The sequence below is a fragment of the Onychomys torridus genome, chromosome 18 (genome assembly GCF_903995425.1).
Source record: "Onychomys torridus chromosome 18, mOncTor1.1, whole genome shotgun sequence".
In the NCBI taxonomy this organism is placed as follows: Eukaryota; Metazoa; Chordata; class Mammalia; order Rodentia; family Cricetidae; genus Onychomys; species Onychomys torridus.
The window spans coordinates 43,013,046-43,034,930 of NC_050460.1; the positions used below are offsets into that span (position 1 = coordinate 43,013,046).

The following is a 21,885-nucleotide window of genomic DNA, read 5'->3' on the forward strand; positions in this document are numbered from 1 at the left end:
GGGATACCTCCCTGAGGGACACAGCCCTGCCCTTGTAGAGTGAGAAGCCAGGTGCCTGATGAAGCAGGGAACGTCTGTGTGTACGTACACACACACACACACACACACACACACACACACACACACACACACACGGTAACTCCAGATGGTGGCAAGTACTGACAGGTGATTACGAAGGAGGCCTTCTAGGAGGGGACACCTGAGCTGACACATGACAAAAAAAGAGAATCAGTTAGGTCAAGCTTGGGGTTCCCGTACTCCACACCAGGGCAGGGTTCCTTATGTGAAAACAAGGGCTCTTCTTCTCCATGAGCTATGGAACCCACACTCCTGTCGACAGCTCTCACATTCACAGGGTGTCCATGGTGGTGCCCTGCCATGTTCAAATGGCACCTAGCTGGACAGGAAACACTGGAGGCCAATGGGCATGATGGTTGTCCTCTCTACCCCTCAGGAAATTCTATAGGCTACTGGGCGCTGGAGACATTAGCAAATGCTCAGCTGAGAGAAGGAAGGGGTTTGAGTCTACTAAGCTAACCCTCCATCTAACAGGTAGGGAAACTGAGGCATCGCTGCTTTGTAAGGGTTAAGGGGGACAATGGCCCCCACTGTGCCTCAGCTTGCTGCCTTCTCAGTCTTCACCACTAAGCCCACACCAAGTCACTCAGTTGCTCTCTGTGTAAACAACCTGTCCTGGGCACCTCCGTGGCTCCCTGAGTTTGTGGGGGGATGGGTGGGGTGGCCTTTCCTCTCACACTATCAAAACCACCAAAGCTCAGACAGAATGGTAGTAGATAAGGTTATGTAGTTTGAAGAAGTCTGGCGGGATCTGGAGTCTCCCTTGTAAAAAGGAAGAGAGGTCCCAGCTGTCCAGTCCTCAGTTACATCACAAAATGAGAGCGGAACACAGTTGGGTTGGAGTGTGTACCCAGGAAGAAGCCAGACGAGCATCCTCAGGAGGTTCCTGCTCAGGAAAAGCAGGCTGGGTCACCGGCCACCACTCAGTGGACAGACAAGTGAAATCGGCTTCTAGTTTAGCCACTGGCTTGCTAAAGAGTCATCCCTGATTTCTACCTTTGGGGTAGGTAAGGCCTGGAAGCCAGTCTGTATGGCCTTGGCTCTGCAGGACACTTGGGGACCAGCAGCTTCCCACTCTGAGCCTGGGGGAAGGGGGTCCTGCTCCATCAGCAAAATGCTTGCCTTGAGTTTGACCTCCAAAACACATATAAAAAAGTTATAAAAAAGGGCATGATGGCACACCCTTGTAATCCCAGCCCTGGGGAGGCAGACACAGGTGGATTCCTAGAGCCGGCTAATTAATCTGCTAAGCAAGATCCAGACCAATGAGGGACCTGGTACAAAAAGAGATGGATGGTCCCTGGGGAACGACACCCCAGGCTGTCCTCTGACCTCACCACACACATGCAGCTTCACACACAGGAATACACACATGCACAAAGCATGGAGAAACACGGGAGGGTGAAAATACAAGCCTTGGGAGGCATGCAACCTCTCTATCTCAGGCCCTGAACAGCCTGGCCTGTCCAGGGCAGCCCAGAAATGCAACAGACCATCTCTCCACACCTCTGCCTCAGGACATACTTGGACAGCATGGAGTGATTCTCACACCGGCTCTTGTTCAAGTCCAGGGGACAGCCTCATGTGCTCTATGGGGGGGGGGGGGGGGGTCCTGTCATTAGGAATGCCCTTCCTGCCCCCTAATCATGAGAATTCCCTAGAAGGAGCCTTGGAAAGGAAGTCCCAGGAAGTGACATGACATCTCCAAGAACGCAGAGATTTTGTTTGGTTTCTTTTTTTTTTTTTCCCAGCAGACACCAGGGTGTCTTGGCAGTGGGTAAGCACTCTGGTACAGCGGCCAAGGTGGGAAGTGGGGAGGCTGCCAGTGGCCCACTCAGAAAAGACAGACTCTCAGCCACATCTCCTCCTCTGTAAGGCCCCAGGATCCAGGGCACAGAGGGCAGTGCCATCAAGGTGTGAAAAGCACTCACTGACTTGACTGTCAAGCAGGATCCTCAGGCTTGAGCACGCGCTCTTCCAGTCTTTAGCTCTGGAGCTCCTGGCTTGCCCACTCCAGGGGCACATTGAGGTTGTCTCCTGGACACTGCTGGCCTGCTCCTGTGTGGCTGCTGACATGGCTCCCCTACTGACACCGCAGTAAACGTGCTCTCCCTGCCATACTTTAAATGGCCAAGGGCTGCCTGAGACTGGGGCCTGGCTTTGGAAAAGCCCCATCATTCCACCGGTCTGAAGCACGTTACCCAGACCCAGGCACACGGTGACTGCAGAGTCTGTACGTCAGAGGACAGCTCCCAAGTCCTTCAGTTCACCCAGCACCCAGCACTCCACAGGTGAGCATCCGACATCCTCCTCTGGCCTCCGCATGTACACACACATGGATGCTTGCAACGGCAACTGTACACTCATGTCCATATACCACACACACAACATACACCATACACACAGAAAAAATAAAAGACAGTGGAACTAGACAGTAGTCATAAGCACAACTATAGGATGTTTTCTCCGACCCCCATGTGCATGATCTAATTCAGCCCTTATCCAGGTCTATTTGAAAGAAGGCTACGTTAATCTCACATCTCAGATGGACAAAGAACAGCCAACTGTCAACTGAAGGATCCTGAGGATCCAGAGCTGCCAAGAAAAATGCACGCTTTGTCTGAGATTTAGACAATGTACAAATGCTTTGCATCTTACTCAAGGTAGGAAGCAGGATGACCCTAAGAACTGGAAAAGGGGAAGAAGGGGACCTATATCACCCCCTACAGACTCAGCCTTGGGGTGGTAAGATGGTGGCCAGCAGTCAGGTGTGCAGTCACTAGGCTCAGAGTCCACACAGCAGGACCCTCCACCATGCACTCTTCTGATCTCAGCACCCTTTGCCTTGACCTCTTATATCTCAGGCTCTGGACAGCCTGTCCTGTCCATGGTGGACCAGAAGGGAACAAAATGCACAGGCCTGCCTGACCGTTTTCTAAGAACGGGTGACCAGCAGAGCCTTATGTAACTTCTACCAGGCACAGCAGATGGTGCGCTGGCTCACGTGCCATCCAAGCCGGAGCTGACACTAACCTGCCCTGACACAGCACCCGGTCTCCTCTGCTCATGAGCACAGGGCACATGCCAGGGCACAGGGGCATGAAGAGGTGTGGAAGGTGGCCCAAACGTTCGTCATTCAGATCAGTAGTCACGGCCCAGCCAGGCCCAGCAAGAAGCCAAGGCCCACTAGCTAGCAGGCAGGTTCCAGCCATGCAAGAAGGGAACATGGTACCCTCCTTGCTATATCCCACTTTTGGGGCAGTACCGTCCCTGGATCAAGGCCTCTGGGGGGATTCAGACAACAGTTTCCAAAGTATGGGCCTCTGGGAGATGCAGAGTTGTTTGTTCCCTTGGCTTTGCCCAACTCCATTCCCTTGTTTCTCTTCCTGGTGGATGGGCTGAGGCAGCTGAAGGGTCTGTTATCTGTGTGTCTGAGCTTTGCTTCCAAGCTCCTGGAAATTCTTCAGATAACACAGGCTCTCTCACTGATAACCCCTGGAACCTACAAGTCACTTCATGGGGCCAACCTGAGCCTTATCCAAAATGGCTGCAAAGAATCTCAGAACTCCCTGGGATGATCCCCTCTACCATAGGTCTAACACAGCCTGTCAAGTCGCACTTTCTAGGAAGAAGAAAGGTGAGCAGGGAGTTATGGGTAGGCTCCCTCCCTCCAATGGTCCTCCTGTCTGTCCCATTCCATATTCCCAAAGACTACCAGGCCCGCCACTTTCAGACAGGACAGCCCCCAGCTCACGGAACTGCACGTGAGAGATGCAGCCAAGACTTGAACCTGTGTTTTCTGATTCCAGGGTAGACCCTGCTTATTTGACTAGAGGAAGCACAGAGAGGGCAAGAAACTATTTAATGCTACCCAGCAGATCAGCTTTGGGACTGAGATTAGAATTAGGCTTCCAATTTCTCCCAAGGTTTTTCCTGCTATTTGTGTGTGGGGGGGGGGGGGGGGGGAGAAGGAGAGGAGGGAAGGGGGAGGGGAAGAGAGAGAGGAGGAGGGGGAGGGGAGACCAGACCAAGTACTGGCAAGCCAGGAAAAGTGAGGCCAGATGAAATTTGCAGCAGGGGTCAGCATGCACAGCAGCCCTGGCTGCTCTAAGCTGCCAGCCAGGAGTTCAGATCAGCCTGTGACTCCTGGCAAGGGCCAGGGGCTACCCAGCTGTGAGGGTGGTAGCTGAGCCAGGCATCTTGCTGCCTCAGCCAAGGGCCTGGGGATATTTATCTCCTAGGAATGCTCTTGAATATTACTGCTGGATGTGCCATGGACAGCCTTGAGCAGCCTGACCCAGCAGTCAAATCTGCTATCCTCACCAGGTTCCACGCATGCCAAGAAGCCAGGGGCAGTTGCTGTGGAGGGGCTGGGCCTGGACTCAGCCCCTGGCCCTGCGCCTCCCCACATGCTGCTTAGCCTGCACCTGCTGCAGGCGGCAGAGCCAATGTCCATGCAAGGGGCACTCTGTGCAGCTACATGCCATGATCAATGGGCTTGGGCATGCAAATCGGATACAAGTTTATTTTTGAGATAGAGTCTCACTATGCAGCCCAACGGTGGCTGGAATTGCTATGTAGACCAAATTGGTCTGGAATTTATGATATGCCTGCCTCTGCCTACTAAGCACCGGGGGTGGGGGGAGGGGTTTACGGGTATGTGTCATTTGCCTAATCAAATGCAAACACATCTTACAGCCCAGTGTGTGTCTAGTGTGCTCTCCCCTCACACAGCAGGGACCCAGGACACCTAGTTGCAAAACTTGGTTAATTCCTTGTGGCTTCATTAGATCCACTGAACAAATTCTTTCTTACCCAAGGGCCCTGGCTACTGAGTACATAGCACTTACTGCACCCGATCTTGGTAAGTACTTAGTAAAAGACAATAAAAGTAAAGGAGACTCAGACAAGGCAGAGGGGAGGCGGCGAGCAGAGGGCCAGGAATGTCCCACTCTCCAGTGACTCATCCAGGCAGACAGGCACCGGTCAGAGCTCCCTCCTGGCCAGTGGCGTCTGCACATAGCTTCTGTGTAGTCTCACTGAGCGGCTATGGAGCAGCCGACGCTGCGCTGGTCCTAGGACATATCGGAGTAAAACCAGGCACAGCAGGCTCCCTCTTAGCAATCACTGCGGCGGACAGTGATTACATTGCTGTCCCACCTTCTGGTCATTTCAACCCCTCCCGCCTCCCAGTCCCTGAGACAAAGGAAAGGGGAGACACGGGTGTGAGATTACTACTTCCTGTCACAGACCCCACTCCAGATCACTGCTGGCTCCGCCTCTGCCCGGCTGTCTCACAGAATGACTCCAAGGTGTTTGAAGCAACTTTCCTGGCATTTCTGACTCAACTTCTTACAAGCTCTCCATCTCCAGCTAGGTGCCGAAGCAAGCCCCGGGCTGGGCAGCCAGGCGCCTCTGATAGCATTACCCAGGCGCTTTCCTTCAGCTCCATCTCTGGACGCCAGTAATGCCTCCGGGCGCCACCCAGGGCCTCTGGGGATTGCCGACGAGTGGGTGATCAGAACTCAAAGTGCCTTCTGAGCTACCAGGCAGCAGGGTGGCTACCAGACGCAGAAAAGACACCCTCTTCCCTACCACCCCAGCCCCCAGCTCTCCCACCAAGACAGATGCTGCCACTGGGGGCTCGGTCCCCTGTTCTCCCACAGAGTCATACAGGAGAGCGAGGCCCATCCCCCCCACCAGAGCTCATCCCAAAGGAGTAGAGCAAGGCAAGAAGAGGAGGGAAGGCAAAGGACTTCAGAGGACCCCAGCCGGTGCCAGGTTATGTCACATGGCTCACCAGGGAAGGCCATACAGTCAGGTTGGTCTTGGGGAACCCTGGGAATGAGACACAATCACATCCTTTTGGCTCCCAAGCCCTGGGCTCTTTCCTCAGGGCTGGGCAGGGAGAGACCCCAGGCCCTGGAAATCTTCTAGATCAGACAGGACTCTGAACCAGATCCTTCCTTGTGGAACTGCTGAGGCCTTCTTCCCTCCAGGCATTCCCTCCCCTCCACAGCCCAAACTGCTGACCCTTCTCGGGGCAGTCAAGAGCTAGCCTTCCTTCCTCCAGGAAGTCTTTCCTGATCCCAGGCCCAACATGCATTTCCTGTTGTTTCTACTTCCGATGGTAATGATGACAAGCAATGTGTATGAAGCATAGGGCTGAGCTGGGGTTCCCATGTCCAGTGTGTGCCCGGAATCCTCACTTCTACCTCGTAAATCAGCTTCCCTTACCCCGGAAAGTGAATAGAATCAGGCCAGAGTCAGGCTGTCTGTCCCATTAGAACCTCTGTAGACCTCTTAAGCCTTGGTGGGATCCCTTTCCTCCTTCAGTCAGCCTCCTGAGCCCCTAGTATCCAGGGCTCTCAGTCTTTGAGATGCCTACGGAGCAGGGGAAAGTGAACTTAAGTCCTAGAAGGTAATTTATAGACAGGCAGGAAGAGAGACAGAGACAGACACTGAGACAGGCCAACCGAGACCCAGGGCTGCATAATGCACACATGGACTTTGCAGTCAATAAATTGACTTTCTGGATGGGCCTCTGTAAACACAAATGAAGTGAAGTGGTGCTGGGTCTTAGCTACCTCTGTCTGCTGCTAACTGCTAGCTAGAAAACCCCACAGCCCTTAAAGATCTACCTTTCTACCTCCCTCTTCCAGACTCCCAACACAGCTAAGCCAGGAGATCAACCAATCCTGACCCAGAGAGGGAAAGGAGGTCGTCCAGGTCGTCATATAGCAGATGAATAATAAGACTCAGTCTTAGTAAGTTCAAGGCCAGGAGCTGCTGGGCCACCAAGTCCTGGGGCTCCCTGCCTACTCCAGACCTCGCTTCTCGTTCTGAGCAGGACAACTCAGTGTGAGTGGTCACTACATGCCAGGCACCTCACAAAAGTCTTTCTTACTGTACATCAGTTCACACAATCTGCAAAGCAATCCTAGGAGGGCATTACCACCCCTATCTGACAGATGAGGAAACTGAGGCATGGCAGCTAGGTAAGCCGTTAATGACAGCCTGAGGTCGGGTAGGTGCTATGCTAGCCTCCTCAGAATCCTAATTGGCCACACCACACCCCTTACCTGGCAGCTAAGGCCCTACGGAATGGCCTCTGCAAAGGAGGTTATCAGAGGAGGTAGGTGAAGACTGGGGCTTGGTGGGGGGGAGGGGAGGGCAGCAAGCAGGGAACGCTCCCCTAATCTCCCCAAAGGAGCCCATCCCTACTTGCCCAGCTCCATCCAATTCCAAGAGCTGCAGACATCAGCAATGTAAGAAATTTTTCCATCTCAACCGCCTGCCCCAGGTTCTACGATGAGCCAGAGGCACCAGGGGCATCCTCAAGGCTCCCCCGGGAAACCTAGATGTAGGGGAAAGGTGGGGGGGGGTAGGGGGAAGGGGAGGGCACACGACTGGGACCGGCTCATCACCACCTCGGAAGCCTCCAGTCTTTGCGAATTTTTCTGCTGTGCCTTCCTGCAGCGCCCAAGACTCTTAAGAGCCACTTAGCATTTCCAGAATCAGGGTCCCCCTGTAGACAGTGACCTCCTTGGGAGCCAGGGTTTAGGGCCTCTGTGAATGATCTAGGCCCAAGCCTGCCTTCTCAGCTTCCCAAGAAAGCATCCACCCCCCAAATGGGGTTCTGGCAGGCAGTCACAGAAAAGGGTTTTGTACATTATAAAGTGGGTTGAGGTGTGAAGTTTCCTGTTCCCAAGTATCACATCTCATCTGAGAGATAGAATAGTGGCGGTCCTCAGTGCGGGGACACAGGCAGGAAGGACAGGGAGCCAGCCCTCCACAAGCCCTCCCAAGGCACCTCTGTGTGTGTGTGTGTGTGTGTGTGTGTGTGTGTGTGTGTGTGTGTGCGCGTGCGCGCGCGCACATATGTCCAAGGCCAGCTACACCTGCCCAAGATGCAGAAAGCCCCTCAAGCAAGCTCTGCCTGCAAGTTCCTCCCCCAAAAAATTTCAGAGACCTCCTTGGGGGAGATGGGCTGCAGGAGTCACAGCCAGGTGGGAGGGTAAACCATCAAACCAATCAATCCGGCCATCTCACTCCCACAAAAATGCTCTGGCTGAGCTGGGGCTGGAGGAGGAGGAGGCCCAGGACTCTAGACTTCAACTGCGTGGATCAGCAGTCCTTGCCCTTAGGCTACCTGCAGATAACCCTTCTTGGTCCCTCTAGGGCACAAGACTTCACCCTCAGGTTCTTGGGGGGGGGGAAGGGACGGACACCAGACTTTCCCACAGCAGATTCCAACACTCTGACCAGATCCTTCACAAAGCGGGGTGCAAGATGGCACCAGGTCTTCCAGCGCTGAAGGGCAAATGGCAGGTCCAGTCCTGAAGAGGAATCCCCAACAAGACATAATGGATGGAGCTTCCCAGACCTTTCATGACTCATGGTCCTTACATTACACACACCTATTTATACCCAAACAAAATGCAACCACGCCCATAGGACATTGCACCCCTCCCTCCATATGCTCAAACATCCACACACAGATGCACACACACACACACACACACACACAGATGCACACACACACACACACACACACACACACACACTCAAACAACCTAAGAGCGACATGGCACTCACCTTCCCCTCCCCTCTCCAAAACACGGTTCCACCTGCCACCTTCCCACGGCACATTCTCACAAACACTCCTCAGCGCACAATCTCACACCCACAGGCCCGCCTGGCTGGAGCTGGGGAAGTTGCGATGCGCTAGGGGCAGCTTGAGGGAGCTGATAAAAGAGGGGCGCCAGGAAAGAGGGAGACACGGTGCTCAAATGGTTAAGCGGCACCTTTGAGCTCCCAGGATTGGGCAGACCCAGACCAATTTAAATTCACTGGGAACAGGAGGGTTCTGGTGCAGTGTGGTTGGTACTCAGCAACACCAGGTGACTGTTCAGAATCCAACCCCCCAAGCTTCGGAGACCCTAAATCAGGCGGCTTTGTAGGAAAGGGGACAAATAGGAGCTCTCCCAACAGCCTGGGGCTTTGGGAGGGAAAAGGAAACAGAGAGAGAGGGGGTAGGCAGCTGATTTATGCCTGCACTTCAGCAAATGTTTTCCCTGCCATTAGCCTCGGGAAGACCAGGAGCCAGAGGAAGGGCGCGCGTGGGGGGTGGGGACCTGTGGCTTAAGGAGCTCAGCCTGGGCTTGTCTGCCCGCGGGGCTGCAGCGGAGTTCCGAGCCCCGGCCTCCAGATCCTACGAACCAGATTTGGCCTGTCAACGAACTCCCTGGGAACAGCCGGCAGCCGGCTTCGGAGTGCCAGCCTTCTCCCAAATGCCTTTTTTTTGGGGGGGGGGCGCTCACTTGTTGCCCTAGCTCAACCAAAATCGCCCAGGTCGCGGGGAAAATCCCCCAGGCGCCGTGCCAGAGTACAGGCTCCAAAAGGGCAGGAGGTGGCGCTCCAGCCCAGACTTCAGGACCCAGCCAATCGGGAAGGGCGCAGGGTTCCCCGTGCCTTCGGACACCCGCTTCTTCTCCCTGAATGATTCTCATGATGGCGTTTTAAATTCCCTTTAAAAAAGAGAGGGGAAAAGCACAGCCCGCACTTGTTTGGGTTCATTCTGGCTTCACAGCTTTAATGACTCCATTTGTGGAAGCTGTTTAGGAAGCTGGTGGAGAGGCGTTGGAGAAGGATGCCAGGAGTGCCAGCCCAGGCCTGGCAGCAGCCTTTCCCCTCCCTTCCCCCGGGGGGCCATCTGCCTAGGCAGCAGTTTCCCTGGTGGGCTCATGGCCACCAACCTCAAGTCGCAGCCTGGGACCCAAAAACCCCTTGCTCTTTCCTGTAGACCTCAGAGTTCCAATCTGTCTCCTTTCTACCCCAAACCCTGCTGATGCCCCAGGATACTACTATGGCCCGCCAGCCCAGAGGAGGACTGAGTTCACTCAGAAACACCAACCTTGCTGTCCAAGCACCTGGGATGGAAGGGCTACAGTTTCACCCTGCTTGTCCCGCCAAGGGTGATTCAGGGAGAGGATGTTGGGGGCCCAAACCTCATCCTAGCCCCTACAGACAGGCATGGCGTCCTAGCGCCTTTCACCTAAAGATTCCATAACCAAAGGGCGGCAGCAAAACGAGTTCCTGAAGTGTCCCCAACTCTACCAATGGATGTGGCCATCTAAAAGGCTGCCGTTGGACCCTGCAGGCCAGGGAGCTTAGCCGATGACCTATGTTCTGCTAAGACCTGTCCTTGCTTCTAGGTGCCTGATCCCTGACCCTTGTCCAGCTGTGTCCAGTTGAGCGGGATTCATGCTCTCCACTCCAGCTACACGTCCAATCTAATCTAACAGTCAAAGTGATCCAACTTAGAGAGGAGGCCTCTGTTTCATTCAGCATCCTGACTGACCCCCCAGGGAAGCTGGGGGGGTGAGAATGGAGAGGTGAAGGAGCCTGAAACACTAGCTGAGGCAGGCCCTTGGGCTGTGAGTTCAAAACCCTGATTCTACTGAGCTCCACTGTGACCCTGGGCAACTCCAGAGGCCTTTCTCAAAGCTCTAGCAGTTAAAAAATGGAGGGGACTGTGAGGTCCTATGGAATTCCCCATTGTGTGGGGGGAGGGGGTGGACCAGAGCAGAGAGATTCCAGGAGACATTCCTCCCCTGCCGCGGTACGTCCACTTTAATGAGAAAGCCCATTAAGACACTTGATTTCTCCATTTGTTTAAGCAGGATGGGTGCTCGCTGTGGTGCGGAGGGAGCCCAGGGTAACGCAGCAAGCCACACAGGCCGCAGCGGCCCAGACACCAGGAAAACTCCCCTTTTAATTGCTCCTTTAAAAGGCTGATCAAGAGCCCTCGGCTCCTTCTCAACCATCCCAGCCAGAGGCCTGGGAAGGGCGGGGTGGGGTGGGGTGGGGATAGGGTAGAAGGAGACTCCACAGGCCAGCCAGTGCTTTTGAAGTGGCCTCTCCCAGCTCCAGTCACTGGCTGGCTGGCGTCTTCCCAAGGGTCTGAGGTTCTAGGAGTCTGGTTTTGATTCTTCCATCATCAAACTTAATGCTTTAAAAAGAAAAAAAAAATTTCTCTGCGCTCTCAAGGAGTTGATTGTCCTATTCTCAGGAGAGAGGAGGGAAGTGCCTGCTACTTTGGAGCCGTCCCTGTACTCTGCTACCTCAGCAACAGACATCTCATCGCAGCCAGGTGGAAGAGTGTGGAAGGAATCCCCTGTAGTTGAAGTTGGTCTAGCTAACAAAGGAGCATACTAGTCCAAAATTAAACGTGAGGTGAAGACAAGGTGTGGGGAAAACCTACGTTCTGGCCTTGCTTTTCCTCATCCGTGAAATGGGATCAGGAGGGAGACACTGGAAAAACTCAGAGCCTTCTGGTAGAAAGATGCCCAGTGCCTGAGGCATTGGGGAAACCAGGCTGTGTGGGAAAGAGGAGTGTCCTCCCTCCCAGAAGGTAAGTTCCTAAGGGCAGCATATTCTGGGCAAAGGAAGGCTGCAGGCAGACCCCAGCAGCTGGCCCTTCTCCAGGCTGGTGGGCAGGAGGCCCCCACCGTGCTATGTAATGAGCACAATTCCAACACGGCTTCTGCTCACTCAAAGCTGGGTATGAGAGGCCATTTCTGACTGGGCACTGTTCGTGCCCAAATCCATCAAAGCCCTGGGCCTGGGGTTTCTTCCGGGGAAGACGGGGCCGAATGCTTTGTTAAGCAGAAAAAGCAGGCCATCTCCAGCATTCCTGGCCCAGCCCACCCACCCAGGCCCACCAGTCCCATTTTTCTCCAACTCCAGTAACCTTGGTATCTAATTCCCGATTCCCAAAATACAGCCCGACCCATGTGCCGCTTCCAAAGACTTCACTCTACCCTTCAATCACCCCAGACAGTCTTAAACAGAAACTAACACCCAATCCAGCACCTCCCACATCTAACTGCACCCTTTAAAACAAGGCTGGTCATTTAGCTTGCCTCCCCCCGCTTCCCCATCATTACCTTCCAACTTCAAAACACTGCTTTAAATACCCGAGTCTGCCCAAATCATAATTAACTTGGATCAAATGATTGAGTGTTGTAACTTTACAGCACAAGGCTTGGGGAAAAAAAAATAATAAAAAGTGGGGGGATGTGCTAAAAGCAAGCTCTGGCCGTGGGAATCATTAATTCCAGAGGAGGGACCTTTAGCTCTTTAAAAAAGAGAGGTGGGGAGGAGGGGAAGGCGGATGTCAGCATCACTGAGGAAGGTGGGGTGGAGAGCTGAAAGCGCCAGTTTTTTTTTTTTTGCCCCATCCTAAGCCTTTGCTTAGAGAGGCCTTTCTACAGGATGCCTCTCCATCCCCCCTCCCCACCCAGCTTCGGGAGTCAAGGCACCCTGCCGGCAGTTCACCTGCTTGGGTACCAGAAAGGCTAGCGCCAGTGTGTGTGTACTTTTCCTTCCAAGGAAGATGCAGCCCACTTTGCAAAGCCCAGCAGAGCTCCTACAGGGCCAGCAAGACACTTCCACGTACGCGGCGGGAGAGGAGGATTAGGGACTTCATAAACTTAGGAGTCCACCAAACCCTACTAGGGAATCTTGCTGCGTCCAGGTGCGATGCAGAGGCGAGCTCCCCTGGTCTATTCCCTAGACGGTGAGAAGGCTAATAACCCACTTAAAATTGGGGAAGTCGGCAGGGGACATTACGTCCCTCCACTCTCTGCCAGCATTCACCCAGAAACAATCCACTAACCACGAAACCCTTCCAAACCCTCCGGCGCCGCACCTCGGGAGAGCAGGGTGTGCAGAACTCGGCCCCTCCCCCTTCCATAGCTAAAGCCTTCGGGCCTCCGCTCCCCAAAGGTGAAGGGGAACAAGAGCTTTCAGGGCTCCGCAGTCTCCGGCTCTCTCCCTCTGACCCTCAGAATGCTGCGCGTGCTGCCCGTGGGAGCCCGCGGGAGCCGAGACTCAGACTTAAGTTACAGGCGAACGGCACGAAACACACATTCTGCCCAGGTAGCGACAGTGTTTCAGTAGCAATCGGGCGGGGGTCACCAGGAAGTGAATCAGATCCCGTTCCATGGGCAAGCAACTATCCCTTGGAGGCAGGAGCAGGGAGCTTCGGGCTTACGTGGCACCCCAGGTGGCAACGCGTCGCCCCCTCTCCCAGGCACCGAAGCTGCCTTTTAACTTGGGCGCGTCCACCGCGTTCCCGGAGTGCAGCGACTCCTTAAGAACCACCCGAACTTGCAGTTGGACGCTGGGACTCTCCGGGTCCGCATCCCCGCGTCCCACTCCCTCTCGCTCCTACCTGCTAGGCTCAGTGTCGGGTCCCAGCAGAACAGCAGCGCCAGCAGCAACGCACCCCGCGTCCCGCTCCGGGCCCTCATGCTCCTGTCGCCCGGCCCGGGCGCCTCTCCCTCGGGGCTCTTTCCCGGGCCCCAGCCTCGCCGCCTTCGCCTTCGCCTTCGCCGCCTCGCCGTCCTCGCAGGAGCCCGGCAGCGCCAGCCCGTGCCCTCCGTGGGCGCAGCGGCAGCCACGCTGCGCCGGGAAACCGCCCGGCTGCTCGGAGCGCTCCGGGAGTCGGACGCCTCTGAGGATCCCGGCGCTAGTGCGCCCTTTCCGCGATCCCCCCGCTGCGAGCGCCGTCCGCGCCCTGCTCCGAAGTTGCGCGATCCCAGCGGAGTGCGCTCAGCGGCGCTCGCAGCGGCCGCGCCGCGAAGTCTGTCCGAGTGGGGTGCGCGCTCTTCTCCGCGCCCGGCCGCTCCCCGCGGCTCGGCGCCCTCGCCCTCCCTGCCGCCGGCCACAATGCCCAGCGCCGCCGCGCGCTCGCCCTAGAGTCAGCCGGCCGGGGCGGGGCCTCACGCGCTACGGGGCGGGGCGTGGAGGACGGGGGCGGGGCCAAGGGGCCCTTCAAGGGGGTTCCCCGCCGCTGGGCAGGCGCGGCCGAGCTGGGGCGTATCAGAGGGGACCCTCGAAGAACGTAGGATTCAGAGCACAGAAAAACCAGTCCGCTGAAAAGCCAAGTCCACTGACTCTTCTTTCCAAAAATAAAGAAAATAAGCTTTCGTGCCCTTCTTAGCTTGGGGATAAGTCAGCTTTCGCTTTTGATTTTTGTCTCAAAAGAGGGGGTAAGGGGGCTTTAAGAAAAATCTCAAACGCACAAATCCTGGTGGAGCTGGGGTTGTAGGTGGGGAGTTACAGTTGTGGGAATTTGGGTATGAGTTAGGATCGTGATGGGTTCTATTTGTCTACATGACTTTACATGGGACCCGGAAGGATGGCTCATCTGAGTGAGGATGTGGTGAACCAGCCAAGTGATAAAGGGAGTGTATGGAGAAGGGCCTGCTGCTGCAGCCTTTGGCTCGGTGTAAACTTGGTGCTGCTCCTTCTGCGAGTGACCTTGAAGGAGCTTGCTCAGTTGTTTCCATCACTGTCCTCTGTGAAATGGGGAATAATGGTGTTAACTGTCTCAAAACCGAACGAGGAACAGATATAAGAGACGAAGGAGCGTGAGGGTTCCCAAGATTCTTGCAGGAAGTCCTGATCACCGGAAGGTGGGCCCACAAGCTTGTGTGGCCAGGTGAAGCTTGGAGGGTGTCTGTGCATCCGCTGACATGAACTTCAGTGTGGCAGTCCATGAATGGGCGTTATTTCAGCTAACCCCAAAAGTCTCTAGTAAATACCATATACACTCATTTTAACAGAGTAAAGCCATTTGTCCAGGATGACACTTTTGAGGGAGGGAGCAAAGGGGATAGCGGAGATGAGACAAAAAGCCCTGTAGCTGAGCATGGTGGAGCACACCTTTAACCCCAGCATTCAGGAGGCAGAAGCAGGCCAATCTCCATGAGTTTGGGGGCTAGGGCTACATAGTGAGATTTTTGTCTCAAAGAAAAAGGGATTGAGATGGAGCTGGGGGGGGGGGGGAGTGGAGATACCAAGAGCCTCCCTGCTACCACTTAGCCCAGATCAGCTGACCACCTAAGCTTTTCCCCTTTGTAGATCTGGAACAGTCCTCAAATACGGAGGTAGCATGCTTCTTCATGAAGGGAGCAGCAGCCTAGGCAGGCTCTGAAGTTGGTAGGAGGGTGGGAGGTTTGTGTGTGTGTGTGGGGGGGGGGGGTGATAGTAGTTAGGATGTCAACGGAGCCAAGCAGTCCCAAGTTGTCCCTAGATTGGAGAAGAAAGGGTTTGGGAGGCATAGCTGCTGGCTAGAAAATTGGTAGTGTAAGGGCAGAGAAGCAAGAAGACCCCCCTGGAGGAGGGGCAATGAAAGCAGGATTTGGGGACACCCCCTTTCTCCCAGCTCCACGTACTGAAGACTGGAGATCTATAGGAGGCCATGGATATAGGCAACGCCCCACATCATGGCTGGCCACCCAGGGCCAGGAGGGTGGATATGGGTGGAGTGAACTCCCAAAGCAGGACTTTGGCTTCTGTGGGCAAAGGTAAATGGGTTATTTTTAGCCTGGCCGGGAACAGCATGAGCAAGGGTAAGGGCTGATCACACCCAGCCATCTCCACCCATTCCAGACCACAAACACACAGCTCTCCACACCCCTAGACAGTTACACATACCTGCAAAGGAATACACAAGTAAAATAGACAACAGAGACACACAGGTGCAAGATGACCTTTCCTGAAACACCCTGTGTGTAAACAGACACCCACCTAGAAAAACACCCACAGACCAAAGCGCACGGGACTAAAAACCCCAAACACACCTACACAGACACACACACACACACACACACACACACACACACACACACACACACACACACACATCTGACTGGAAAGACAAACAGGAATTTGGATATTTAAAGACTGCCAGGAAACACTGTGGGCGCATGGGTACGAAGACTCACAGCTCATGCTCAGACCCTAGAAGGACACTATGCCTAAGAGCTCAGAAGACCCTGCAGGCTCATTCTCCCTCAGTGAGATATTAGAGATTTTTCTCTAAAAGTTGCTAATTCATGCTGGGCACTGTGGGGGGAGGGGGGGCATAACAAGCATTTTTCCTTCCTCCCACCCAGCCCTGCTCCAACCCTTCAGTCTGGAATCTCTCTCTACTTTAAAAAAGCAAAATCACTTCATTCTAATTAACTCACACATAAAAGCATCACACAGCTCGTGTAAGGGGTAAGGCAGCCTCTCTCACCCTTGTCTGGTTGGTCCCATGCTCCTTCATCTCAGTGAACATCTCTGTACTTAGACTGGCCATTCTGAGGCCACGGGAGCTTCCTTAGGGTTCTGCATATTCACTCTTAATTACGTTTTTTATTCGCTTATCAACCACAAAAAAAAAGAAGGAAAAAAAAAGAAAGAAAGAAAACCTATAACGGAGTTGCAACTAGATAAAAATTAGATTTATATTCTCTTCCATGACTCATGTACACTTACTTATAGCTACCGTCTGCCTTCCATCATCATCCAATTTCTCCATTTTTAACATCTGCTCTGGAATTAGAGTCGGCCCTTTCAGGGAATCTCCCATAACTCCCCGGGGCCCCTTCCTGTGTTAAGTCTCAGGAAGTTGCCTTTTTCAGCCACCTGTAGTTAGGGGTGTCGTGTTGCCGCCCCGCCCTGCCCCCTCCCCCCCCCCCATCCCCAGGTAGCCCAGGCAACCTCATCTTTGGCCCTCAACTGGGAATGGCCACTTCCCTCCCATGTGCAAGGTAACACAGTGAAGTTCTACAAAACTTTCCAGAAGTGTGTGTCCCCAAACTCTGTGCCATGACACTCAGTCAAGGGGGGCTTCTCCTAGCTGAGCAAGAACAAGGGCCCTGAGTTGCCAAAGTTGGCCTCTGTTTTTATTTATCATGACGTACCAATCAATGAGGTTCCCTGCACACAGTAGGATGCATTGTGCGTCGGCAAGAGAGAAAGAGAGGTTATTGATCTAAGGCCTACAGTGGCTATGAGAAGTAGCCCCAAGGCTCCACCTCTATGTCTTGGAGGCCCGGGCAAGGGGCCCAGGTCTGAAGCTGGAGGTAAGACAGCCTTTATGGGGGCGAAACTGCTTGGAAAACCCGGACTAGTGTTGACCCTTAATGGAGGCTTCAGATGCTTCCGGGACCACTCTCATGGCTTCCAAACAGGATAGCAAGCTGGACTGGAAGGTGGAGCTTATGGATGTAGCCCTTAGACCATCTCCCCACCCCCACTCCATCCCCCAACCCTCACCCCACCCCCACCCACCCCCGCTGTTCTTCTTACCTGCTGGGAGATCTGGGGCCACTTAGTTGCCCTTTCCAGGTATCAGTGCCCTCGGTTGTAAAAGAGAAATAATCACTACTTCGCAGGACTAAAAGGAATATGCATACATCCTCTAATCTAGCTGAATCACAGCTACCTATTTCATAACAATTATGATTTGAAAGCAGCCTTTGGGGCTCCCTGCAAGAGTGGCTGGCAGCTTGTGCGTGGCGTCTTTAGTCCTGGCTATGCTCGCAGGTGCCACCAGGGGGCGCACTGCAGCCTCAGCCTCCTCTGCGCCGCAACAGGCTCTGGAAACAAGGCAGAGAGAGAGCAGGCTGTGGAACTGTGTCCCCAGTCCACTCTTCTGGGACCCTCCTAGGAGAGATTTCTGTTTCCTGGGGGATGGGAGTCGGGGGTAGGCTTTCACAAGAATCAGTTTGCAGGTTCTTGAGTGGGAAGATTTGAGAGTTAAGTTCACAAAGCTTCTCCTGATTAGTCCGGGGCAGAAGGACCCCTAGACATTTGCAAGCTGCAGAAGGGAGGCGTCTGTGATAGAAGTCCTTCCGTTTGTAATAATATTAGCATAGCCAGTGCTGATCCTGGCCTACCAAGTCCTTCACATGCTAACCACACACATGACAGGTGCTGTTGGGGCCCCATTCACAGATGAAGGCAATGAGACCCAGGTAGTAAGCTGACCAAGATCAAGGTGAGGACAATGGAGACTCCCACCCCGACACAGTGGATCTCAAGCGGGAACTCCCCTTTTAAAAAACTGTGATGAGGTCAGGAGGCGGGAGGCGGTGGCAAACGACTTTAATCCCAGTACTCAGGAGGTAGAGCCGGTGGATTTCTGAATTCAAGGGCAGCCTGCTTTACAGAGCGAGTTCCAGGACGGCCAGGGATACACAGAGAAGCCCTGTTGCGAAGAGAACCCAAGTTCAGATCCATAACACCCAGTAAAAAGCAGGCTCAGTGAGTCCTGTAATCCTTGTGCTGAGAAGGTGGGTACTGGAGGGTCCCTGGGACTCGCTGTCCAGACAATCTGCATAATAGGTGATCTCTAGGCTCAGGGAGAGTCCCTCTCTCAAAACATAAGGTGGGGAGTGATTAAGGAAGACACTTAATGTTGACCTCTGGCCTCCACATACGTACACACACACACACACACACACACACACACACACACACACACACACACGGCTGGTGAAATGGTTCATTGGGTGAAGTCACTTGCAGCCATACCTGATGACCTGAGTTTGCTCCCAGAATCCTCCAGAGTGGGAAGAGAGAACTGACTCCCCAATGTTGTCCCTAACCACTGCGCTGTCTCTAATTTTCTTTTATTATGACACTGGGCCTCTTGTAGCCCAGGCTGGCCGTGAACTCCTGGTCCTTCCGCCTCTATTACCTAATTGCTGAGATTACAGGCAAGTGCCACCACGCTGGCCTTCAAAGATTCTTTTATTGCCAATTTATGAAAGTAAATTTTATTTTCGTGATTTGCAGAAGAGTTTAAAGCACAGTACAGAATAGTTCCCCACCTGCCTTAGGCAGTGTCCTTTGCCATGTCTAACACACACATGGAATATTTGCTTCACATGATGCGTCCATGATGGTACAACATGAAGAACAAGAGTTAATTCAAGTTTCCTTGCCTTGGGCCTTATATCCTCCTTCTGTGTTGGGGGCCCAGTCCAGGACTCATCCCACTGTGACACTTTAGGGCCCTATTGGCCATGGCAGTTTCTCAGCACCCCACCCTCATGTCTGATGACCCTGACAGCTGAGGATGATTGAGTATTTTGGAAGATGTCTCCCACCTGGGATTTGCCCATCTCGACATTGACAGTCATCTCCAGCAGGGGGTTCTGACTTTTCCCATCCACAGCACTTCAGCTTGTATAGTGGCCACGGGTTATGGGCACGCATGCCTTGACACGGCCTGGGTGGGTTTGCTGTCCTAAAGTTGGGGTGCTGGCAGGGCCCCCCCAGGGGGTAAAAGATGAAGCCATAAGCATGGCAAAGGGATGAGGAGGGATTGCAGGCACCAAGTCACAGGGACAAAGGCCCTGAGGCAGTTAAGGGAGAAGTGAGACATGTCACGGAGATGCGTGACCAGACCCGGGAAGGAAGAGACCAGAAGGAGCAGTCCCAGCCAGGGCTAGCTAGCCCCTGTGTGCTAGAGCTGAGCTCTGACTATGGAGAGAGCCAGGGTCACAGCTGCTGAGTGACAGCGGAAGGCCTCACGGGGCTGTACCAGGGAGCATCTGGGGGTTGCATGTCACAGCAGCCTGAGGAGGGTGGGTGGTGAGGGAGGTGGCCACTGAGCGGTCCTAGAATAAGAGGCTCTGTCCCAGGGCTAGAGGGAGTGTACTTGAGGAACCATAGAGGGGAAAAAGAAGTCTCTGGACTTTGTGCCACAACTTTGAGGTCTTGGAGTCAGGAGGAGAAACAGCAAGGTGATGAGGGGCATGGGCTGGGGAGAGGTGGTGAGTTGGAGTTTGGATGCTGTGAATTCAAAGGCTCCATGGATTGATTCCCCAGCACACAACTGTGGGCAGAGCATTGACTGTTGGGCTCAAAAGTGGTCATTATTTAGAAATTAAGGACCCTGGCTGACGCACACATTGATAGCTCCAGTCCTTACAACCGGGAACACCGCAGGAATTAGCTGTCAGTAACTGTGATAAGCAAGAGCGGGGAGTCGTGGTCATTCTCACTTTGAGAAGCGAAGCACTGAGACTTGGCTGACCCCACTGAGCTAGGGACAGAGACAGGCTCAAAGCCAAGCAGCTGGTTCCAGAGCCCACACAGGCAACAAGCGTGGCATGCAGGACCCCTTGGTCCCTGCCACAGTCTGAAGGGCTGTGGAGAATCCCATGTTCTCCTGTTTTAGGCCATGCTTTCCTACTGGTCCCCTAGGTTGTTCTTGGAGGTAGATGTTATCTGGGAGCACATTAAAATGGAAATGGAGAAGCTGGAAGACAGCTCAATGGGTAAAGCGTTTGAGACAAGAGCATGAGGACCTGAATTTGTATCCCCAGAACACATGTGCAGCCAGACGTGGTAGTCTACATCTGTAATCTCTGCATGCCTGGGGCAAGATGGAGGCAGAGACAGGGGGTTCAAGGGTCAGCTAGGTGCTGTGTGGATGTGACAGTGGACAACAAGAGACCCTGCCTCAAACAAGTGGGGGTGTGTGTGAGGTTTCCCCTAACTCTATACACACACACACACACACACACACACACACACACACACACACACACAGAGAGAGAGAGAGAGAGAGAGAGAGAGGGGGGGGGGAGCAGGGAGAGAGAGAGAATTTTTTTTGAGACAGGGTTTCTTTGTGTAGCCCTGGCTGTCCTAGAACTCACTCTATAGACCAGGCTAGCCTTGAACTCAGAGCTCCGTCTGAGTGCTGGGATTTAAGGCATGCGCCAACACATCTGGCGAGAGAGAAAAATTCTTACCCTCAGCAGTTAAGAGCATTTAACTGCGAGGACCCGCTTCCAGTTTCCAACGGCCACAGCAGACAGCTCACAATTGCTTCTAACTCCAGTTCCAGGAGACCAGATGCCCTCTTCTGGCCACTGTGGACATTGCATCCATGTGGAGCACACACAAATAAGCAGGCACATACACACTCACATTAATAAAAATAGTTTTGTTTTGTTTTGTTTTGTTTTGTTTTTTTAAGGAAAGTAAAATTCCCAAAGGAAAATGACTTATCTGAGGTCTCTGTTGAGGACAGACTGTGTTCTCACGATCAGCCCATTCCACCAGCTTCTCCTAAGTCATGAACGGGAGTTATTTATGTAGAGGTCAGACAAAAGGACATGTCACCACCCCGGGGGGGAGGGAGGGAACGACACAACAACCCTTTTCTGCTTTCTCATAGTTGACTGTTGAGACATTCCAATTACAATGCATTCAGGTGAACAGTGAGCTACCTTATTTAATAAAAACATCTAGAGTCATCTTATTCTATATTTATCTTGAAACTATAGGAATACAGCTCTTGGCACATACAGCCTCCTTTTGCTGGGCCAAGTATGTCCAACTTCAGTATTGCTTCTATGACACCTCCAATATTGTTCATGCCATACATAGTAGACGGTTTATCAAATTAAACTCAGTATCTTCCCTTTCCAGAAAGGGCAAGACAACATAAATAAATAACCCACTCCATGAAGTTCCGTATTTAAATCAACTTCTTTACAAAACACAGCTTTCTTGGAGAAGTGTGATTCTGTGTGGTTTGCATTGAGGCAGAAATGTGGTCACCGAAGTTATAGCTGTCACTTGAGCTAAAGGCCAGAGACATTTCAGAAGGAATTTGGAAGACAGACAACTTCCACTGCCATGCTCCTGACGCAGTTCTGAATTTTTGGTAGCATGGTCGGTTCTCTTGAAGACTGAGCCAGCGCCGAAGATAACCGACTGTCATCTTCAGGACAAACGCCAGACACATCCTCCAGTGGGAACCATTCCGAGCTGATTCCCATGCACTTTCTGGAAGGGCAGGAGGAAGGAGGCCATCCTGCAGAGAATGGTCCCTTGGGATGGGCTGCTGGCAACCAAGACCATTTTCTTTTTCACTTTGCTAAAACACACATTGAAAAGCCTCTCTATGATACATAAACAGTTTAGTGAGTTTAAGTACAT

The 21,885-nt window shown here is 53.4% G+C and overlaps 1 protein-coding gene across 2 annotated transcripts in view; it reads right to left on the bottom strand.

Moving 5' to 3' along the window:
• The window catches only part of Unc5b (unc-5 netrin receptor B), a 68,357-nt gene extending 54,519 nt beyond the window's left edge, over nt 1-13,838 (bottom strand). Inside the window, exon 1 of one of the 2 annotated variants that reach the window (XM_036167776.1) lies at nt 13,319-13,838. In XM_036167776.1, the coding sequence (XP_036023669.1) occupies nt 13,319-13,397 (79 nt within the window). In that variant the 5' untranslated portion in view covers nt 13,398-13,838. The remainder of the gene's footprint in view (nt 1-13,318) is intronic. The other variant, XM_036167775.1, reaches the window with a different exon arrangement.
• Nucleotides 13,839-21,885: the final 8,047 nt, after the last annotated feature.